The following is a 21,671-nucleotide window of genomic DNA, read 5'->3' as shown; positions in this document are numbered from 1 at the left end:
TACTACTTTGGCCTTAATTCTGGGAACCCCAGGTCCTTCCAGTTTGCCAAGGAGTTTTCAGGATTAAGGATCCTGCAAGGCAGCCAAGTGGAGAAGGCTACACCAAGAAGAGGGAAGGTGTAGAGGCAGCAAATGCCAGAGCGTATTTTGAGAAAGAAGGGCAACACTGACGTCAGTGTGTCTAGATCACACTGCTGGGCAGAAGGGGAAAGAATAATAGGAGTTGAGGTTCCAAAGGAAGGCTGAGGGCAGTTTAAAAAGAGACTGGTAAGACTTCTAAAATGTTCAGACTATTTCTCATTAAGGTTAAAGATGAGAAAGAGCACTGTCAGCTTTGTGTTTTAGTTTCTGGCAGCAGAGTGGAGGATGACTGAAAAGGGATTAGTCACCCAGTGATGTGCTGGAGCTGCCTCATATTGGCTCCTGAGAGTCAACAGTTCAATTCTCAGGAACTGTGTGAGCTAGGGGACATCACATGTAGGCATCTAAAAAATGACCAGGTTGAAAATATTTATACCATGGAAACTGGCATACACTACAAAATCAGGGCTTTTCCTATTGTATCAGAAAGCTGGTTTACCAGCACACTCATGTAATAGAGCTGCAGAAGCCAGCAGTAAGGTGCTCTGTTAACAGCCCAAGGGACATGATGAAGGCCTAAGACAGTGACCCTAAAAAAAAAGAAAATGACTAAGTTGACAAATATTCGGATACTATAATGTGTAGGACTTAGAGACAAGCTGAAAATGGGTGATTAGGTAGAGCAAGAAGTATAGGGATGATTCCCAAGATTCTTGACTGAGTAACTGACACAAGGAATTCAGCTTTGCATTAAGTTCAACCACTAGGCATCTTTGCATAAAGATAAAATTGATCATAGTGCTGCCTCCAAGGAACTCGTCATCTACATGGGAAACAAGCACATATTTAACTAACCACATACAATCAATGGTAACAGAGAAGGTTAGAGGAAAAGGGTAAAAAAAAAAAAAGTGAAGTAATCCCACCTTTTCACATGTAGCACCTGAACTATTTGTTCATATGTAACTTTTGGTAAGTAAAACTAATCGTGCCTGTTCACTATCAAGATAGAAATGTCCAGTAGACAGTAATTCTACAGCTTAGAAGAGAGGTAAGGACCATGTATGTGTGTATTTGTGTACAACTATATTAATTTTGAAACCATAAAAAAAAAAATGATTTAGGAATGAATTTTAGCATGCACAGAAAGGGAAATGGAGAAGACTGAGTTCAGAAGCCAAACACCAAAAATCTGGAAGTACATGGAGAAAATGAAAGCAATCAAGGAGACGAAGAAGTGTTCAGAGAGAAAGAAAAACAAGAAAGAATGGCAAGGGACGGTTTAGAAAAAGTAAGTGATAAGTGGCATCAAAGATCTTACAAAGATCAAACAGTGAAGGCTGAATACTAGCCATTGGACTTGGCATTTGAGGATTGATTGTCCATCAGAAGAAAAGTCATATAATGCTTCTCTTTTACAGTTGTCTCATTCCTATAGGAGGTGTATCAGAAACAGCCCACAGATTATTCCAACTATACATCTGCTCACCAACCCTATCAATCCTATTCTCTACCAGTGGCAGATCCTGTACATACTGAATCATTATTATGGACAGAAATGTTTAATTTTTTAGGAATGTTGCAGAGAATGGGTGGAGTGAACCACTGAATTAGGGGCAAACTGAAGAGGACTAGCAATCAAAGAAACTTGGAAAAGAGCACTTAGAGAATTTGGAAATCTTTTTTTAAGCACACAACTCACAAGTCACATGAAGGGAAGTATTTCAAGAAGAGTCAAACCCCTTTTACAAGTTCAAGTAAGGTAAGGACCAAAAAGTCTCCATTTGATTTATTCACAAAGAGGTCATTAGAGACCTTGGCAAAGAGATTTCAATGACATAGAATGAAGGTGACTGGGTCCTTGAGGAGACAGGAAAAAAAAAAAAAAAAAAAAAAAAGACCCAGAGCACAGGAGGAAAACCATCCTTAGAAGCAGAGATTCCACTTACAGTATAACGAAAAATACAAAGGAAAAAGAAAGGTCAGTTACAGGTTTAGGTTTAGTTTATATGTTGATGGCAAGAAATGGAGGAAGCTTTTATATGATGAGTTATCTTTTTTTCAGGGAAGTTTAAAGTCATTTATTGAGTTTGAAAGGGGAGGTCTGAGAGAGTAAGGATTTAAATAATCACTGTGGAAGACAGAAAAGAGAACTAAATAGGAAAATACAGAAGGCAGAATTAAGGACTATTCACCTTTCAAAAACTGATTACAATTCCAGAATGCATCCTACTGAAATATACACCTATGCAAGTTCTATTTATACTTCAAAACTAATTCCCTCTAGAAAGCCTTTCTTGACAGTTCCCTAATCACTCCCCGTTATCATCCTCCTCTGTATTGCTTGACTTTGTACACAATGCTGCTATCCAGCAACACTATATTATAATGCTTAACTTTACAGCTTACAAGATTATTACCCTTTATTAAAAGGCAAGCTGCTTGAGGTTGGAAATTGCACACATATCAGGAGTTCAAAACTTGGTTAAATGGAATTTAAATCAAGATACAGAGATGCACTGGACAGAGATTCTAACCTAGAGAATCTAACACAATCCGGTTCAAAAACACCTCATCAGAAAGTTTTGACAAAAGTATATACATTATCATGGGGCGCCTGGGTGGCTCAGTGGGTTAAAGCCTCTGCCTTTGGCTCGGGTCATGATCCCAGGGTCCTGGGATCGAGCCCCGCGTCGGGCTCTCTCCTCAGCGGGGAGCCTGCTTTCCCCTCTCTCTCTGCCTGCCTCTCTGCCTACTTGTGTATCTCTGTCTCTCAAATAAAAAAAAAAAAAAAAAAAAAAAAGTATATACATTATCAGAAAGCAAAGAATTAAGGGCAATAATACGCAACACTCAGAGGAAAACAGTAATTTAGAATGTTATTTCATTCATTTATAACCTACTTTGATCTGCAAATGTGTGCATATACTTACTGTGATGTTCATTAAAAAATGTGTGCATACGCTTATTGTGATGTTCAATTAAAAAAATTTACTCTGGGCACCTGGGTGGCTCAGTGGTTTAAGCCTCTGCCTTCAGCTCAGGTCATGGTCTCAGGGTCCTAGGATCGAGCCCTGCATCTGGCTCTCTGCTCAGCGGGGAGCCTGCTTCCCCCTCTCTCTCTGCCTGCCTCTCTGCCTACTTGTGACCTCTCTCTCTCTGTCAAATAAATAATCTTAAAAAAAAATTTATTCTGGGCGCCTGGGTGGCTCAGTGGGTTAAGCCGCTGCCTTCGGCTCAGGTCATGATCTCAGGGTCCTGGGATCGAGCCCCGCATCGGGCTCTCTGCTCAGCAGAGAGCCTGCTTCCTCCTCTCTCTCTGCCTGCCTCTCTGCCTGCTTGTGATCTGTCAAATAAATAAATAAAATCTTTAAAAAAAAAATTTATTCTGCACCCACCATATGAAAGGTACCATTATTAACTGTGGAGTAAAAAAGCAGTTCTACAATATAGCAGAAAAAGTCAGGTACACAAATTATTTTCAATACCAGGTAGAACGTGATGGCAATTAGGGAAGAAAATTAAGAACAGATGAGAAGAATTGTGAACTTTATTCTGAAGGATAAGAGATTTGCGGCGTGTTAACTGAATTAATACAATTTAATGTACTTCTCAAACGTACTATGTTTAACTTATTTCCTAGAGTTTTCCTCTGTCCAAAACTATCAATAAATTGCTATATTCAATACCTATGGTTAATCCCTGCCTGAACTAATGTTCTGAACTCGTCCCCATGCATGCTTGTGGATAAACGTCTTGTAAAAAATTAGGCTGCGAGTGGGCCACCTGTGTAACCCGAGAATTTGTTAAGAGAGGGATGCTTCCAACTCCACTTTAAAATGAAGCTTTTTTAACATTAAGAGCTGTCATCTATCTGTACTAGGTCTTTCACTCTTCATGGGATGCAACGCTTTCTCCAATTGCGGCAGCTGCCCGCGGCTGTCAACCTGGGTCACCGGAGTGCGGCAGTCCCAGGACCTCAGAGAAACCTCAAGTGCAGGAAGGGTAGAGTTGAAATGAGGAGTAACCAGAAATTAAGTGTCCCCTGGACACGCGGAAGGAAAGGGGCTGTTAGTCTCTGGAGAAACAGGTTGGCGAGACCAGCACCCAGACGCCAGGGGGCCGGGCGGGGGGGGGGGGGGGGGAGTGGTCACGTCGAGACCGGAAAACTTTCTGCAAAGCGACGGGTTGAGTCCACCACCCAGGTCCAGGTGCGGAACAGAACAGTCCCCCGGGCCCACCACCCAGCCAGACCCAGACTCCTTACCGTCCTGCAGAAGCTCCCGGACTGTCGCTGTCACCGCCCCAGAGGCCAGAGCACCTTGGCCAGCTACAGAGACGCCGCCGTCACCACCTTCCATGTTGGCAGGTGCCTGGGTGATGGCGTCAGCAGCCGCTCCGCCCCGCCCGGGTGGTGACGCTTAATGCCGGCGCCGCCGGCTCCGCCCAGTCCGCGGCTCAAGGCCAGCGTGGAGAATCGGCTCAGAGGCCGCAGCAGCACGAATCCCGGCTGAGAGCAGCGTGGGGCCCAGAGCTGGCGAGCGCCCAGGGCCCGACGCGCGGGGGAAGCCGAGGTCTCGGCGCTGGCGCCGTGCGCCGCGTCCTGTCGCGCCCCTGGGCTTGGCATCGTTCGCCCGGCTGAAGAGAAGGTGGGCGCAGGAACCTGGCAGAAGCGCTTATCTCTGTGCAAGTATTTAACCTGAGAACAGCGGCCTCTCGAAGGAGGCTGGACAGGAGAGCGGAGGTTTCTGGGAGCTTCGCTTGCATTCCACAAACACAGCTGGGGGAGTTAGTAACTCCCCAGCCTTTTCTGTCACACGCCTTGGCTAATGGTCTTGGGGTAAAGGCTGGCGGGAAAGCTTGGGAAAGAAAGTTGCGGGAATGAATACTAAGGGGCAGAGTCAGGGAGAGCCGAAGGTTGGTGAAGAAGACTGAACCAGGAAAAGACAGGTGGACTCAGTCTCTGCCCCACCCCCTTGACCTTAAGCCTTTTCTCTCTCTTCCTCTCTTTTTCAGCCACGTGCTATGAGTGATGCCAAACTTTTTCCTCTTAACAAACTGATGGATTTTCCATATCTCAGCTAACAGTATTGAAACTGTCAAATCAAGTTAGTTCCCGTTGTTTTCTCCTCTAATACAAATTCACTTAGATTTCTCCCAAGATGAATACTGATAATTTATCAGGTTAACCACTTTGTGCAAGAAGGTTAATCATTCCTACTTAAATAGAATCTGTATTACAACTTACTCTGTACACCGAGAAACCAGTTTTTCCTGATTCCGGAGCTACACGGTTCTCTCTATTCTGGTAACAGTATTTCAACAAGGTGCTATAATAGTACTTTGTGCATTTAATACTCATAATCACTCAGGTAAGCACGTCTTTTGATACACTGCCTATGCTTTCTCTTGACTTTGTCTCAGGTTTTTTCCTAGTATTTTTGGTCTCAATCAGGTCTGTCTATAATTGTTTCTGAATGAGTCACATGAATTGTTCAGGGCAGCGTGCTCAGATTCACATAAGATTTCATTATCCATAATACACAGAATTTTTAATTCTTTAAGGATAAAACTCATCTTTGAATTATGGGATCTTTTTCTTTTCTTGGCTTTTACATTAGAAGATTCTAGAACAGTTGTGTAATACTTGTTCATTTCGTGAAGAGATTTGAGCCCCAGCCATACCCACCAGCACGAGTTTACATATGAGACTCAATTCCTATCTTGTCCCAGAGGAGCTCATAAGTAAGGTAGAAACCCATGTAAACAAATTGTACCAGGTGCTTTGCAGTTTATGGGTTTGTTTATTAAGCTTAACTACAGATTGAAATCACCTGGAGAGCTTTAAAAAACCACTGATACCTGCATCTTAAGCCCAGAGATTCACATTTAATTGGACTGGGGTATGGTTTGAGCATCCTCATTCTTGAAAGCTCCCCAGATTATTCTAATGTACAACCAAGATTGAAAGCTACTGATTTATTCATCAAGCAAATACATACTGTGGGAGGCCTTTGTGCCATGTACTGGAACTACCAGGAATGAATAAGAATGAAATTGTTTCTGCTAAAGTTACTAACGACCTAGTTACTATTAGATGCTTTTCAGTCTTTTCCTTACTTAACTTTTCTGTACTGTTTAAGTTGCTTATCCCCTCCGTCCTTGTTATTTGCCTCTCTTTTCAGTTTTTGAATGTCACTCCTCAGGTTTATTCTTCTCAGCTCCAGAATTTCATCTCTCAGTCTCCTTTGTGTTATTTTTTTTTTTTGTCTTTTATTTAAATGTTGGTGCTCCTAAGATTTCTGGCAAAATATGTCATCCTTAAGTACTTTGTCCATGTGATTAGTTTCAACTGATTACCTAAAGGTAAAAGACTCTTAATCTTTATATCTAGCTTTTTCCTGAGCACCTATCTATATAAGCAGTTGTGAGGCATCACCATCTGGAAATCCTGTGAGCTCCTCAAATTCAATGTGCCCAAATATGAACTCATGTTTCCCTACTAAAACCTATTGCTCCTCATTTTCTGTCTCATTGCTTAGAATTGCCATCCACCTAGCCTCTAAAACCAAATGTATATACATCATCCTAGAATTCTCTCATACTGTAAAACATGTACTGTCCTGAAGTAATTTCCACCTCCTAAATATCTCACCAGTTTATTTCTAAATAGCTCCTAAGTGTTTCTCTTTTCTTATTCCTAGTGACACACGTGAGACACTTATGCATTGGACCAGTTTACTACAATAGCCTCCTTTGATATTTTGCCAAAAGCCCTACCCCCTTCATTGAAATCTTTAAATCAGAAATCTAATGTCATCTTCTTGCTAAAGTTATTTACAAATATACAAGGAGAGACATACAGCCCTTAATCTATGTATGAATGTATGTCATATGCCCATATTAACATGTTGGGTGCACATGAAAAATCACCTACAAAGGTGGAAAAATGGTTAAGAACCAAGGCCCTGCAGACCAACATGGAATGTAAGGTCCATGATTATCTAGGCTTTCTCACAGCCTCTTCTAATCTGCTCAAATAACACGGGACTACGAATGCTTCACTCTTCAGGTGTATTTCATCAAACATTTTCAAGCCTCTGGTTTTATATGTGTTGCTTCCTGTAACAGGACAGTTCCCCATCTCCCACATCTGTCAGCTCAAGCTTTCCTTCCTTCACTATTGATGACTTCCCTCATTTCTCTAAACAATTATTTCCACAACACTTAAATTGTGTACAAGTGTATGCATTAGAACTACAATTTTGTGCATGTCTAACCAATAGATTTTTAAAGACAAATGTTTTTCCACCTGTATTCCCAACATGTAGTAAGAGCTTAATATTTGTTGACTGATTAAATACGTGTCCATGCCCTCAAAAACTCAAGAAGAAACGGACGTGTTATTATTATACTCCATAAAAGTAATTACAAGTGCACCTGGTAACAGGAGAGCCTAGGGTGCAGCGGATAAGTAAGATCAGCTCTATCTGGGATTCGGAGAAGATGGTCAGAGTCATCAGAATGGGGGATTATGAGTACACAGACTAAGGCAATGAAGATATGCTCAAGATTTAGTTAAATATACTACTTGGTTGACACACTTGAGGGAGATGGAGGAGTGGAGGACAGATCCCAGGTTTCTGACTTGAGTGTGTAGAGGTGGCATAATCAGGATGCAGAAATGCAAGAGAGAAGAAACAGGCTTGACTCATGAAAAGGAACTACCTTTCTGTTCCATATTTTTACCTATGTATGTGGGCTCACATTGTTCTAATCATAAATTTTTACTTTAAAAAAAGTAAGGGGCGCCTGGGTGGCTCAGTCAGTTAAGCATCCAACTCCTGATTTCAGCTCAGATCATGATCTCAGGGTTGAGATGGAGCCTGGCCTCAGGCTCTGTGCTCAGCACAGAGTTTGCCTGTCCCTCTTCCTCTGCTCCTACCCCTGTTCCCTAGCGCTCTCTCTCAAATAAATAAAGTCTTTAAAAATAAATAAATAAGAGGTAAAAGACAGCATTGGTCAGTAAAACTAGATTATTTCAACTCTACATTATACCTATAGAAATGGAAATTAACTAGTTTATGTTTAGATTATAATAGTACTTTCTGGATTAGCTAAGCAGATAATTACATGTTGAGCAATTAGCTCTTCCTAAAGTTTGCCCGTATCTGTTACTAAGTTACTAAAGCTAAACACTGGAATATGGAAAGCAGCCAACACTATGAAATGAAAGGATTCTAGGTATAGCAAATTTAAAAACATTTATGAACTATAACTTAATCACTTGTATCTCTTTGCGTATAAAATTGATTTACTGGGAGCCTGGGTGGCTCAGTTGGTTGAGCGGCTGCCCTCGGCTCGGGTCGTGATCCCAGCGTCCTGCAATAGAGTCCCACATTGGGCTCCTTGCTCGTCGGGGAGCCTGCTTCTCCCTCTGCCTCTGCCGCCACTCTGCCTATGCTCACTCACTCTGACAAATAAATAAAATCTTTTAAAAAAAAGTGATTTACTGTGCAATTATATGATTATAATTGAAATTTTTACTAGATGATACCACACTTAAATTTTTTTAAATAAAAGTTTGCCTTCTGATTCAGATGCAAAGAATAGAAAATGCAAATAAGAATAAACACAAAATAGACTAGTAAATCTTTTGATTTGCTTAAAGTAGTTCAATTAATGCCATTTAGCTTTCCTGCATAAGACGGGGTATTTCAAAGTGCCAGACGTACATAGTCTTATATATAAAATTATTCAAATTAAATTTTCTGGTTTGTCAATACCAAACAAAGTAACATGAAAAATTTTATAACATGAAAAACCATGTTATTCTAAGAAAAAAAACTTGTAGTTTTCCACATCTTGAGCATTTATTAATTTGAGCAGATAATGTTAGTGAGTTAAGTATATAATTTGAAACTGTGAGTGTTTGACACGAGCAAGCATAATTTGTACCGAATATAAAAACGTGATGATTTCACTATGTACTAAAAACTGTCAGTGACTTATGGAGATAGGATTCTGTAGTATCCTATTTGATACTGTGAAAAGAAGCAAAAAAGATTCCTGAGCCCACAAGCATGACCAAAAAAAAAAAAAAAAAAAAAAAAAAACCTTGGCATTTGAAAAATGCCAAAAAAAATCTGGGCAATTGCAATTGTTAGAATGATGGGAATTCATCTAATGAAAGTAATTTTTCTCTCTGCAAACTGTCTTTGTCAGATTTGAAATAAATCTGTATTCATGAAGAGTGACTGCATACAAACCACAGTATGTCAAGAAAGAAAAAAGATCCAATAGAAATGCTTCATTCTGGGCAGCTGGTAAAAGTCTGTGCCCCAATGGTTCGATATTCAAAGTAAGTATTAGTAAATGGTTAATGAGCTAAAATGTGATTTCCTTTTTATGCTGTGACCACCATTTGGGATCATCAAACACCTAGCTTTGGGGTCACGATCTAGGCTTGTGTGCTGGTGTTACTGTTTTCCTGTTATGTGTGTGGTCTTGAGTAAACAATAACCCCTTCAAACTTCACTTCTTATATCAATAAAAAAAGATCGTGCTTGTAACCCCCACCTATAAAGATACAGAGGATATTAAATAAAAGATACTAAGTAAATGTAGACATTCATGCACAGGTTTTCATGACTGTAAGTCTTCATAGGTCTGGGACTACAATTGCTAGGTCATGTGGTAACCATGTGTTTAGTTTTTTTAAGAAAACAAATTTTCCAGAGTGTCTATACTATTTCACACTTCCACCAACAGAGTATGAGGGATCTAGTTCTCATCCTCACCAACTTTTGATAATATCATGTTTTTTATTTTGGCCATCTGATAGGTATGTAGTGATACCTCATTACAATTTTAGTATTTATTTCCTTTACAGCTAGTGATGTTGAAAATGTTTTCATATATTTATTTGCCACATGTATTGTTTTTTTTTAAGATTTTTTTAAAAGATTTTATTTATTTATTTGACAGACAGAGATCAAAAGTGGGCAGAGAGGCAGGCAGAGAGAGAGGAGGAAGCAGGCTCCCCGCTGAGCAGAGAGCCCCATGCGGGGATGCGATTCGGGGGATGCGGGGGTGGATCCCAGGACCTGGGATCATGACCTGAGCCGAAGGCGGAGGCTTTAACCCACTGAGCCACCCAGGCGCCCCACCACCTATATATTGTTGAAGAAATGTTTCTCTGTCTCTTGCCAGTATTCTAATTAGATTGCTTTTCTACTACTGAGTTGGTTTTTTAAGATTTTTTCAGTTGTGGTAAAATACAACTTAGGCATTTTAAGCCTTTGTCAGTGGTGTTAAATGCATCCACATTGTTATACATCCAATCTCTAAAACTCTTTCATTTACAAAACTGAAACTCTACACCTATTAAACAATAGCTCCCCATTCCATTCATCCCCTACCCCCTGGCAAGCACATTCTAGTTTCTCACTCTTTGAACTTGGCTACTCCAGGTACGTACCTCATATAAGTGGAAATATATAATAGTTGTCCTTTTTTGAGACCAGCTTATTTCACTTAGCATAATATCCTCAAGGTTCATCCATTCATAGCATGTATCAGTATTACCTTCTTTTTTAAAGGCTGAATGATCCTCCAATTGTATGTATATACTACATTTTGTTTATTCATTTATGAACACTTGGGTTGCTTCCATCTTTTGGCTATTGCAAATAATACTGCTATGAACATGGATGTATAAATATGTCTTTCAGTTCTTTTGAATATATGCCCAGAAGTGAGTGCTGGATTATATGGCAATTCTGTTTTTAGTTTATTGAGGAACTGCCATACTGTTGTCCATTTTTTCATTCCCACCAGCAGTGTACAAGTGTTCAGTTTCTCACCATCCTCACCAATATTTATTGTATTATTTATTTGCTTTTACTATAGCATCCTAATGGATGTAAAGTGTTACCTCATGTGGTTATGTCCCTAATGATGCTTAGCATCTTTTCGTGTGCTTATGTCTACTCAAGCCCTTTGCGCATTTTTCAGTCATGTTTTTGTTGCTGAGTTTCTGTTTACTACTGAATTTTGAGAGTTCTCTATATATTCTGGGTACTATTCCTTCGTCAGATTTGTGATTTGCAAATATGTTCTCCCAGAATGTAGCTTATCTTTTCATCCTCTTAACAGGATATTGCAGAGCAAATGTTTTTTTTTTAAAGATAAGGTCTAATTTACCACTTTTTCCTTTTGTAAATTGTGCATTCAATGTCAGGTGTAAGAGAACTTTGTGTAGCTCTTAATCCTAAAGGTTTCCTCCTATTTTTTTTTTTTTCAAAAAGTCTTGGTTTTTGTTTTTACATTAAAGTCCATAATCAATTTTGAGTTAAATTTTGTGTAAATGTGAGGCTTAGGTTAAAGGGGGATTTTTGTTTTGTTTTGCCTGTGGGTGTCTAATTACACCAGCACCATTTGTTGAAAGGCTATCTTTCTAGTATTGAATTTCATTTGCATCTTTGTCAAAAATCCATTTGGGCATGTTTTTGTGGCTCTTTATCTGCATTCCATATCCTGTTCTACTGATCTACGCATCTATCTCCCTACTAGTACTACACAATCTTGATTACTATAGCTATATAGTAAGTCTTTAAATTGGGTAGACTAATTCTTCACACTTTATTTTTCTTTCTCAATATTGTTTTAGCTATTCTGTTCCTTTGCCTTTCTCAGTAATTTTAATATGATCTGGTCTTTATTACAAAATATCTTGCTGGAATTTTCAGAAGCATTGTATTAAATGTGTATATCAATTTGAGGGGAATTGAATTCCTTTCTGTGTTGAGTCTTTCAACTCGTGAACATAGTATCTTTCCCATTTATTTAGATCTTTGATTTTTTTCATCATTGTTTTGTGTAGTTTTCAGCATATTAATTGCTATGCATATTTTTTAAGACACCTGATTATTTTTCTCCTTCTTTGTAGCAATTGTAAATGGTTTTATACTAATATTTCAGTGTCCATGTATTCACTGTTGCTATATAGAAATAAAATTGATTTCTATGTTGATTTTGTATCCTATAAACTTACCGAACTTCGTTATTGGAGGGTTTTTAAAATAAATTCCTTGGGATTATTTATTTAGACAATCTGCTCATCTACACAGAGGGACAGTTTCATTTTTTCCTTTCCATCATATGCCTTTTATTTCCTTTTCATACACTGACTAGAAGTTTCAGCACTGTGTTAAATAAGAATGATGAGAACAAGCATCTTTGCTTTGTTAATGATCTATGAGGAATATGTACAGTTTTTCACCTTTAAGGATGTTAGCTGTGGGATTTTTTTTTTTTTTTGGATGCCCTTTATCAAGGGGAGAAAGTTCCTTCCTGTTTTCTTAAGAGGGTTTGTTTTTTTTTTATCATGAGTATTATTTTGTCAAATGCTTTTTCTACATTGATAGAATTATGTGATTTTTCTTTTAGCCTTTTAATAGAGTGGATTATATTGGTTGAATCTGAATATCAAACCTTCTGTTTTAATTTTTTTTTTTTCCTGCCATCACTATAGCAGGAGAAGAATGAGAAAGCACTACCTCATTACTATGAGGTGAAAGTAGAAGTCCTGATTTCCTATTTGGTCTCCTTTGACGCTCTGGGTGTAGGAGGCTCCCCACTACTGCTGAGCTGGGGGTAAGCCATGGAGGGGATGGCCTGGTACCTGTTGGGCTCTATTGAAAGTCCTGGCCCTTCACTAAGCATTCTCTGATACTACTTAACAGTGGGCAGGGAGAGAGTACTTAAGTTACTGACCAGCAAGTATTAAAGTCCCAGCTCCCTACCAGGCCTTCTCTGACACCACTGTGAAGAGGTGTTAGATAACTTTGTTTCAGCCCTGGAAAGGTAGAAGTGTAAGCTCCGCACTAAACCTTTGCTTCTGGAGGTGGGGCCACAGTTTTGTCTCTGGTGTTTGGCTGGAGTGAGCCACTATTTAAAATTGTTCTTTCTTGCTAGTCTTCCCCTTTCCTAGTCTTTGGTCAGAGAGAGCTGACTTTTGTTGGGGCTCTTTTTGTTTGCACTCTCCATATTTCCGGGTTGCCAGCTTCTTCAGGTCCAAATCTGGCATATCTGAGGCAAAAAGGAAACCCAGGAAACTCACTGCTATTGTTCCTCAGGTCCCAAGGTCACTAGCCCTTCTGCTCTCTTCTCTCCACCTTTCAGAGTTTTCTTACGTTTGTTTTATATATATAGTATACTGAGTAGGGTTAAAGAAAACAAAGTTCAACTAAGTAAATGTGAAGATCTCAATGACTTTATTAAGCAATTCATGAATCATACAGCATCTCACTTAGCAAGTAGAGAGATGCACCATGGAGTTGTACAAAGTAGAAGGTTTTTACAGGAAGGAGGGTGGAACAAGTTATTCGCAAAAGAAAAGAAAGGATTGATTCAGGCCAGGATATCTTTTGGTGGGGATTGGAATGACAGGGATTTTTTTTATCCTGCAGATTACTACTACTGTTCAAGAAATTTCAGAATGACTTTTAAAAGGTCATGTTCCTGGGATACGTTGAAACTGTAATTAGGTCTTGGTTTGTGGTCATGGAGGGGCAAATGATTCCAGTTTGGGCTTGTTTTTTTCTTTTTTAACAGCCAGAATAGGGAAAAGTACATCTACTCTAGCCTCTCAAAGGTAGACCTTTCCTCTAATAAATATTTAATAATTAAATTAAACTTGGAAGTACATATGATTGTGGTGTTTTTTTAAATGCCTAATGAAAGTTTTATACGTTCACAGGTTGGCTTTTAGAACATTAGTAAGAAAATACAGTTGTGATCTATGCTATACACCAATGATAGTTGCCGCTGATTTTGTCAGATCTATAAAAGCCCGAGACAGTGAATTTACTACAAACCAAGGTATGTGAAACCCAGAATTTGCTGACTTTGTAAAACTAAAAAAAAAAAAAAAAAACAAACAAAAACCCTTGTCTAATTAGAAACAACACAATTCAGAGATTTTCTTTTTAAAGCTTTTAGTTTTTTTTATGTTTTTAATAAGGTTTTTGTGTTTTTATTCAGTGCCTTGTAAACTATGGATGATATATCTAAGCATGAGGTCAGCCTTCCTTAGGGCCCCATCCTCTTACCTGAGCTATTAGGTTCCTATCTCCCTGCCTCCAGTCTTGCCCCATTCCAAACCATCCTACAAATAGCCCAAAGGAGCCTTTGTAAAATGTAAATTTGATCACATCTCTTCCCTGCTTAAAATCCTTCTTGGACTGCTCATGGCCTAAAGCAGTGGTTCTCAAAGGGTGAAACCCCAGACCAACAGCATTAGCATCATCTGGAAACTTGTTCAAAATCGAAATTCTCAGCTCTGCCGCAGGCCCACTGAATCAGAAACTCTGGGTATGTGATCTAGCAATCGGTTTTAAAAAAGCCCTCCAGGTGATTCTGAGCTTGCTAAAGATTGAGAACCAGTGGCCTAAAGAGTAAAATTCCAGTACCTGCCAGGGTACTTGGCTGGCTCAGTCAGTAAAGCATGTGATACTTGACCTCAGGGTGGTGGGTTCTGAGCCCCAGGGTTAGGTGAAGAGATTACTTAAAAAAAAAACAAACCCTAATACCTGTGAATAATCTATAATATTCCTCATGATCTAGCCTCTGAATAGATCATTTGCAGCTTTGTCTTCCATTAGTTTTTTTCCAGAGACAACCAACTTTATTCTTTTTTTTTTCTTCTTTAAGATTTATTTATTTATTAAGTCAAGCAGAGAGAGTCAATTATCATATGGTTTCACTTATTTGTGGAGCATAACAAATAGCATGGAGGACAAGGGGAGATGGAGAGGAGAAGGGAGTTGAGGGAAATTGGAAGGGGAGGTGAACCATGAGAGACTATGGACTCTGAAAAAGGATCTGAGAATTTTGAAGGGGTGGGGGGAGGGAGGTTGGGGGCACCAGGTGGTGGGTATGGTAGAGGGCACGGATTGCATGGAGCACTGGTTGTGGTGCAAAAATAATGAATACTGTTATGCTGAAAAAATAAAAAATTAATTAAAAAAAAGAATGGGCAAGATTTATTTATTTATTTTGAGAGAGAGGGAGAAAGTACATGCACACATGCTAGCGGTGGAAGGGGAAGAGGAAAAGACTCTTTCAAGCAGATTCCCCACGGAGTACAGAGCCTGTCATGGGGTTCCATGCCACGATGCATGAAATGACCTGAGTGGAAACTGAAAGTCAGAGGCCTAACCAATTGAGCTACCCAGGCGCCTTCCACCAACTTGTTCTTTATTATTATTATTCTTTAATAATACTACCTTACTTAAGTCCCTGAAAATGCCCCATCCTCTCATACGTCTCTACCTTGAATATCCTTTCCTCAGCTGTACCTGCCCCCAGATCCATATCTCTCTGGCAAACAACACCACGTGCTTCTTAATCCAGCTCTCAGGGTTTGTGGCCAGGGAGTTTGCCTGATCACCCTCTGCTGTCGTCCTCTCTCACGGGCTTTTTGTTGAACTTAATCCTACTGTATTAAGATACCCTCTTTGTGTGCCTGTCTCCCATTCTCTAGACTATCAACTCTTGAAGTCTGGAATTATCTCTTATTGATTTGTTTCCTTAGCTTTTAGCCCTGTGTTGAAAATATAGTAGACCAATAAATGGTTATTAAATTGAAACTCTATAACTCTTTAAGTTATAAAGGAAAAACATCCTAAATCCTCAGGGAGAAGCAAATTCTCCTATCCTGTGTTAGTCCTATAAATCAGTGGATTGCCAGAGAAATTCTGAATCAAAAAAATAAATAAAAAGGAAAAAAGGAATTCTGAATCCATGGAACTGGGATGATGCTCAGAAATCTGCTTTTGGCAAACAGTGAATCCCATACAGGTAGTCCTCAAAATGACTTTAGAAAAATTAAAATACATCTATCCAGAGTTTATAACACTCACCCAAAGAAAGATGGGAAAAATATGTCCTTAAAACTTAGGAAGTATCTGACACATTTGCTTGATTAAAATGTAAACTTTTATATGTAAGAAAGGAGTACACATACTCAAAGACAAACCAAAACCTGGAAAAAGTATAATATTTACGATAGAGGGGCACCTGGATGGCTCAGTTGGTCAAGTGTCTGACTTGGGTTCAGGTCATGATCTCAAGGACCTGGGATCAGCCCCTACATCAAGCTCCATGCCCAGTGGGGAGTCTGCTTGTCCCTCTCCCCCTCCCCCTGATTGTTCTCTCTCTCTTAAATAAAATCTTTAAAATATATATTTGTGTATTTAAGATAGCAGAGCTAATTTCTTTGTTTTATAAATAAAATTTTTAAAAATACTAAGAAAATAAAGAATAATTAAGAATTACATCTAGTGGGGTGCTGGGTGGCTCAGTCATTAAGCGTCTGCCTTCGGCTCAGGTCATGGTCCCAGGGTCCTGGGATTGAGCCCCGCATCCGGCTTCCTGCTTCTCCCTCCCCCATTCACCTTGCTTGTGCTCTCTCTCTTGCTGTGTCTCTCTCGATCAAATAAATAATAAAATCTTCAAAAAAAAAAAAAGAAAAAAAGAATTACATGTAGAAAAGTAGGCAAAGGGTATGGAGAGAGAACCCACAAATAAAAATACAGACTGTTGGATAGACAACATAGAATAAGTTGTGAGAAAATGAGAACTGTCATCCGTATTGTTGTGTATCTATATTGGTAAACTCTTCTGAAAGAAAACTTTGTGATGTCTATCAATGCCTATCTGGCAGTTACATTCCTGGGGATTTACCCTGTGAATATACTCAGGAGTAGCATGTGTGTAACAGTATTCTCATCACAGCACCGTTTCAAAAGCCACAAATGAAAAACAGTCTAGAAGTACACCGTATGGTCCATCCATACAGAAATAACACTACTAAAAAGAAAATAGGTCTGAGTACGGCTCCCAGATACATCAAGGGGAAAAGAAAGCAGTAGGCGTGGAAATGTATATAGAATGTTCAGATTTGTTTAAATTTTACAGGCATACATATATTGTTCCGGAACACAATAAATTAATCCTCATCTTTGGAAATGGGATCTGTTTGTCATGAGTGTTAACAATGTTCACTTATCAAATTTTATACTGTTTGAATTTGTACTAAATGTAAATTACTTTTAAAATATTTAAAATTAGTTTAATGGTATGTTGTTTGAACAGGTACTTCTTAGGCTGAAAGTAGTTATCATTATCCCATACAAACATGAAGAGTTCGGTGTATCGTGTGTGTGTGTGTTTCTGTGAATTTTAATGTTGAGCTATTCGTTTTATCAGGTGATTGCCCATTGATTGTTCAGTTTGCTGCTAATGATGCAAGACTTTTATCTGATGCTGCTCGTATTGTCTGTCCTTATGCGAATGGAATAGACATTAACTGTGGTTGCCCTCAGAGGTAAAGCTTAAAGAAGTTGGAAGAATTTTCAAAAAATTAGAAAAAAACTATGTGAACATGGTAAACTATTTCTCCAGTTTTCCAAGAATAAAAAAAAATAGAGAAAATGGAGTTAAAGCACTTGGGCTCCAAATAAGAAGCAAGAAAAAAATAAGGAAAGATTATTTAGGAACAGATATGCAAAGGTGTTTTCTGATGGCTAAAACAAAGCATGGATAAGTGTTTCATCTTACCTCACCGCTAGAATTTTTTTATGTGTGGATCCACCTTGAACCTAATCCAGAGTTTGTTAGGGAAGACTAGAACATTTATAGCAGTCCATAAAGTGAATTTTTACTGCTATGTCAGACAAGAAACTGTGATTCAGTGATTTGAGAAATTGCCCCTTGTTTTCTCCTAATTAATTTTCTCTATAAGAATACCTTCTTATAATTCCTTTTCTTTCCATACCACAGTTATTTGGTTGAGTCTAAGTAACTGGGTACTGATAGGATGCTTAGTTTGACATTAATATCCCTACCTTCCTAACACCATGTTAGGTTATCTGTCAATAATACAAAATGTGTCCAAAGAATAAAATCAAGGTTTTAAGTACATCATAATCCAAACCAGATTAGACATATTTGTATACTCATTAGGAGAGTTAAGTAAGCTGTTTAGTGGTGTTGGAATGCTGTAAGCTGTTAAGATTAATCTTGTTATGTACAATAAACATCAAATCTGGAATTTTAAAAATCTGAAGTAATTGAAATTAATTACAAATACCTAAGTCTGTTTTGGTTGAATGAATTTTAATTTAATTTTCTTACTTGCCAATGAAAACCATTTCTCCTAAGTACTTTTTGATCTGGGAACATGTTTTCCTTATCTCCCATTGATCCACTTTAAAATGTTGGATCTGTGAATTCTAAAAAGCTAATTCCATTCCAAGTCACTAAGATTGAGAAATAGATATACTTAATGCTGCTTTTAAAATTGAATCTCCTTGTCCGTATACTTATAATTTATTTGTTGTGTCTGCTTTGTAAAGGTGGGCAATGGCAGAAGGTTATGGAGCTTGCTTAGTAAACAAGCCAGAGCTTGTTCGAGATATGGTGAAACAAGTAAGAAATCAAGTGGAAAATCCCAGCTTTTCAGTATCTATTAAAATAAGGTAAAGACAGTATTTTAATCTACTGACAAGAGAGTCTATTACTTAGGAAATAAAAAAATTCCTTTTGTCTAAGAGTGTGGATGTATCCATCCTTAATAAATTGGTAGCTAGTGTATGGAAATGTTGAAGTAAGACATTTAGTAAATTACTATGTGACATAATTTTTATTTATAAAAATAACAGAACTTCATTATTGGGGCTTTTTAACAGAAATTAAAACATCCCTTTATTTTTAAAAACTTCCTCTGAACAGAAACCCTCTGTTTTTTTTCCATGTACTGCTTAATTGATAATGCTGAGAGGGGCACCTGGGTGGCTCAATTTTAAGCGTCCAACTCTTAATCCCAGCTCAGGTCTTGATCTCAGGAGTCGTGAGTTCAAGTCCTGCATTGGGCTCCACACTGAGCCTGGATTCTAGTTTAAAAAAACAAACAAACAATAATGATGATGCTGAGAAACATTCCTGGTACCAAGAGTAGAAAATAGTAATAATGCTTGCACTAATATTCCACAATGAGAAGAGAATAAACCAGAAATAGGTTTTTGGGTGACAGGCTAAAAACATATTTCATGATAATGTATTATATTCTCCCACTCACAGATTGGGGCATACACAAAAGATATTAGGATACTGTCTTTCCATTCCTCCATTCCATCCAAGTATTCTTGGACGACTTTTTCAGTTATCAAAACCAAAAGGGTGAAGCACTAGGTAAGGTAAAATTTGTCATCCTATTGTTGCCAATAGTGAAATAGCTAAATTTGAAGTCTTAGATGGAAACTGATCTCTGAACAAAACCTTTCTGATAGTAGCATGTGGTGATAATATAGCAAAGCTAACTGAATAATGTATCAGATGAAATATTATTTTATTTAGCTTATTAATTTTAGCATTAAGATTTGTATGCTGTAAGTAGACTGATGTAAATTTGAAATTGCAGGATTCATGATGACCTTACAAGAACTGTAGATCTTTGTCGAAAGGCTGAGGCAACAGGAGTTTCTTGGATTACGGTCCATGGAAGAACTGTTGAAGAAAGACATCAGCCAGTTCACTATGAGGCTATTAAAATAATTAAGGAAAACATGTCTATACCTGTAATTGCTAACGGAGACATCAGAAACTTAAAAGAAGCAGAAAATGTGTGGCATATTACTGGGACAGATGGTAAGAAATAAGTACTTGAGTTTTTTTTACTTTTAATTAACAGAGAAAAAATGTGGGGGTAGGAGAGTAAGGTTAATGTGATTTTTCATTATTAGTCTTCAAAGTGGAGCCATATTTTCCTGTTGTACTGATTTAAGCTAAACAGTTTATTAAAATTATATTAACTCTTATACTCAGAGGCAGAAGATTGTTTTAATTGGGGCAAATTAAATCAGTTACTTTTCTGCCACCATCATAGCCATTGAGTGGCCAGTTAGAAGGCAATTAGTAAAATAGGTAGCCTTTTCATAAAATAGAAATTAGTGAACACAGAGTGGTCATAGAGCCAAAGGAACTACATACTGCTAAACAGTTTTGTTACTCCCTTAAATTATTGGCACACCAAGGCCTGTGATAAGTGTTGCTAAATGGGAGAATGCAAATAAACTTAAGCAAACCCAATTTATGACAATCTGGATTAACCCTAAGAAAATCCCTAGAGACTAATTGTTTAATGTAGAAGTCTTAAAAAAATTTTTAAATTCTTGTAAGTACATTGAAACATTGTTGGGTTTATAAACAAATCAAATTGGTTTGTAATTTAGACTAATACATGATTATTATGAAACCTTGTAATACTTTATTTTTCAGTATTCTCAGTTTGTTTCATTAAGTTTGACCTCATACCTATGAGTTCTTAATGTGTGGACAAATGTAATATGCTTTAATTTATAGGTGTGATGGTTGCAAGAGGACTCTTAGCAAACCCGGCCATGTTTGCTGGATATGAGGAAACCCCACTGAAGTGCATCTGGGACTGGGTTGACATTGCTCTTGAACTTGGAACTCCATATATGTGTTTCCATCAACATTTAATGTACATGATGGAAAAAATAACTTCAAGGCAGGAAAAAAGAGTATTTAACGCTTTGTCAAGCACATCAGCAGTCTTAGATTACCTTACAGACCATTATGGGATTTGACTGGACTTCCTAAATTACCTTAATATTTACTTCACTTTATATCTACAGTGAAACCACCCAAGGTCACATTTTGGTTTCTACTTTAAGTCAGTGTCTCTCACACATTAGCATAAAAACAGAACCCTAAGAACATTTTAAAAAGTTAGTCCTAGACCCCATCCTCAGAGATTCTGATTCAGTAGATCTCTAGGGTGGAAGCAAAATTTAGTTTTGTTTTGTTTTTTTTAAGATTTTATTTATTTGTCAGAGAGAGAGGGAGAGAGAGCGAGCACAGGCAGACAGAATGGCAGGCAGAGGCAGAGGGAGAAGCAGGCTCCCCGCCAAGCAAGGAGCCCGATGTGGGACTCGATCCCAGGACGCTGGGATCATGACCTGAGCCGAAGGCAGCTGCTCAACCAACTGAGCCACCCAGGCGTCCCACAAAATTTAGTTTTAAAGAAGACCCCAGGTAGGGGGCCTGGGTGGCTCAGATGGTTTGGGCACCTTCAGCTCCGGTCAACCAACTGAGCCACCCAGGCATCCCACAAAATTTAGTTTTAAAGAAGACCCCAGGTAGGGGGCCTGGGTGGCTCAGATGGTTTGGGCACCTTCAGCTCCGGTCATGATTCCAGGGTCCTTGAATGGAGTCTTGTGTTGGGCTCTCTGCTCAGTAGGGAGCCTGCTTCTCTCTCTGACTCTCTTTCTGTCTCTCATGAATAAATAAATAAAGTCTTTAAAAAAAAAAAAAAAAGGAAGACGACGACGACGATGTCAGGTAGATCATACATCCTGGTCATCCTACCAAACATTTGACAAATAATTGCTCTGAATCCTATTATGGATTAAAAAAAAAAAAAGACCCTCATTTTTTTTTCTGAAAGGAATTGTGTTTTTAACATTTTTAAATAAAACTTATTTTAATGCTAACAGTGAGTC

At 38.4% G+C, this 21,671-nt stretch overlaps 2 protein-coding genes across 2 annotated transcripts in view; one reads left to right on the top strand and one right to left on the bottom strand.

Moving 5' to 3' along the window:
• The window catches only part of COG5 (component of oligomeric golgi complex 5), a 282,131-nt gene extending 277,596 nt beyond the window's left edge, over positions 1-4,535 (bottom strand). The window contains exon 1 of the mRNA XM_047694095.1: positions 4,349-4,535. Within this exon, the coding sequence (XP_047550051.1) occupies positions 4,349-4,442 (94 nt within the window). The 5' untranslated portion in view covers positions 4,443-4,535. The remainder of the gene's footprint in view (positions 1-4,348) is intronic.
• Positions 4,536-4,550: 15 nt separating this feature from the next.
• On the top strand, positions 4,551-20,968 carry DUS4L (dihydrouridine synthase 4 like). Its single transcript, XM_047694102.1, is given in 9 exon segments — positions 4,551-4,730; positions 5,098-5,189; positions 9,307-9,364; positions 9,367-9,442; positions 13,844-13,965; positions 17,356-17,473; positions 18,504-18,626; positions 19,568-19,794; positions 20,509-20,968. Coding segments are annotated over 7 exon segments (951 nt in total). The 5' UTR covers positions 4,551-4,730; positions 5,098-5,189; positions 9,307-9,327; the 3' UTR covers positions 20,757-20,968.
• Positions 20,969-21,671: the final 703 nt, after the last annotated feature.

Source organism: Lutra lutra, chromosome 11 (assembly GCF_902655055.1).
Source record: "Lutra lutra chromosome 11, mLutLut1.2, whole genome shotgun sequence".
Classification (NCBI taxonomy): Eukaryota; Metazoa; Chordata; class Mammalia; order Carnivora; family Mustelidae; genus Lutra; species Lutra lutra.
The sequence above is the reverse complement of the archived record's forward strand: the minus strand, read 5'-3'. Positions and strand labels throughout refer to the sequence as shown.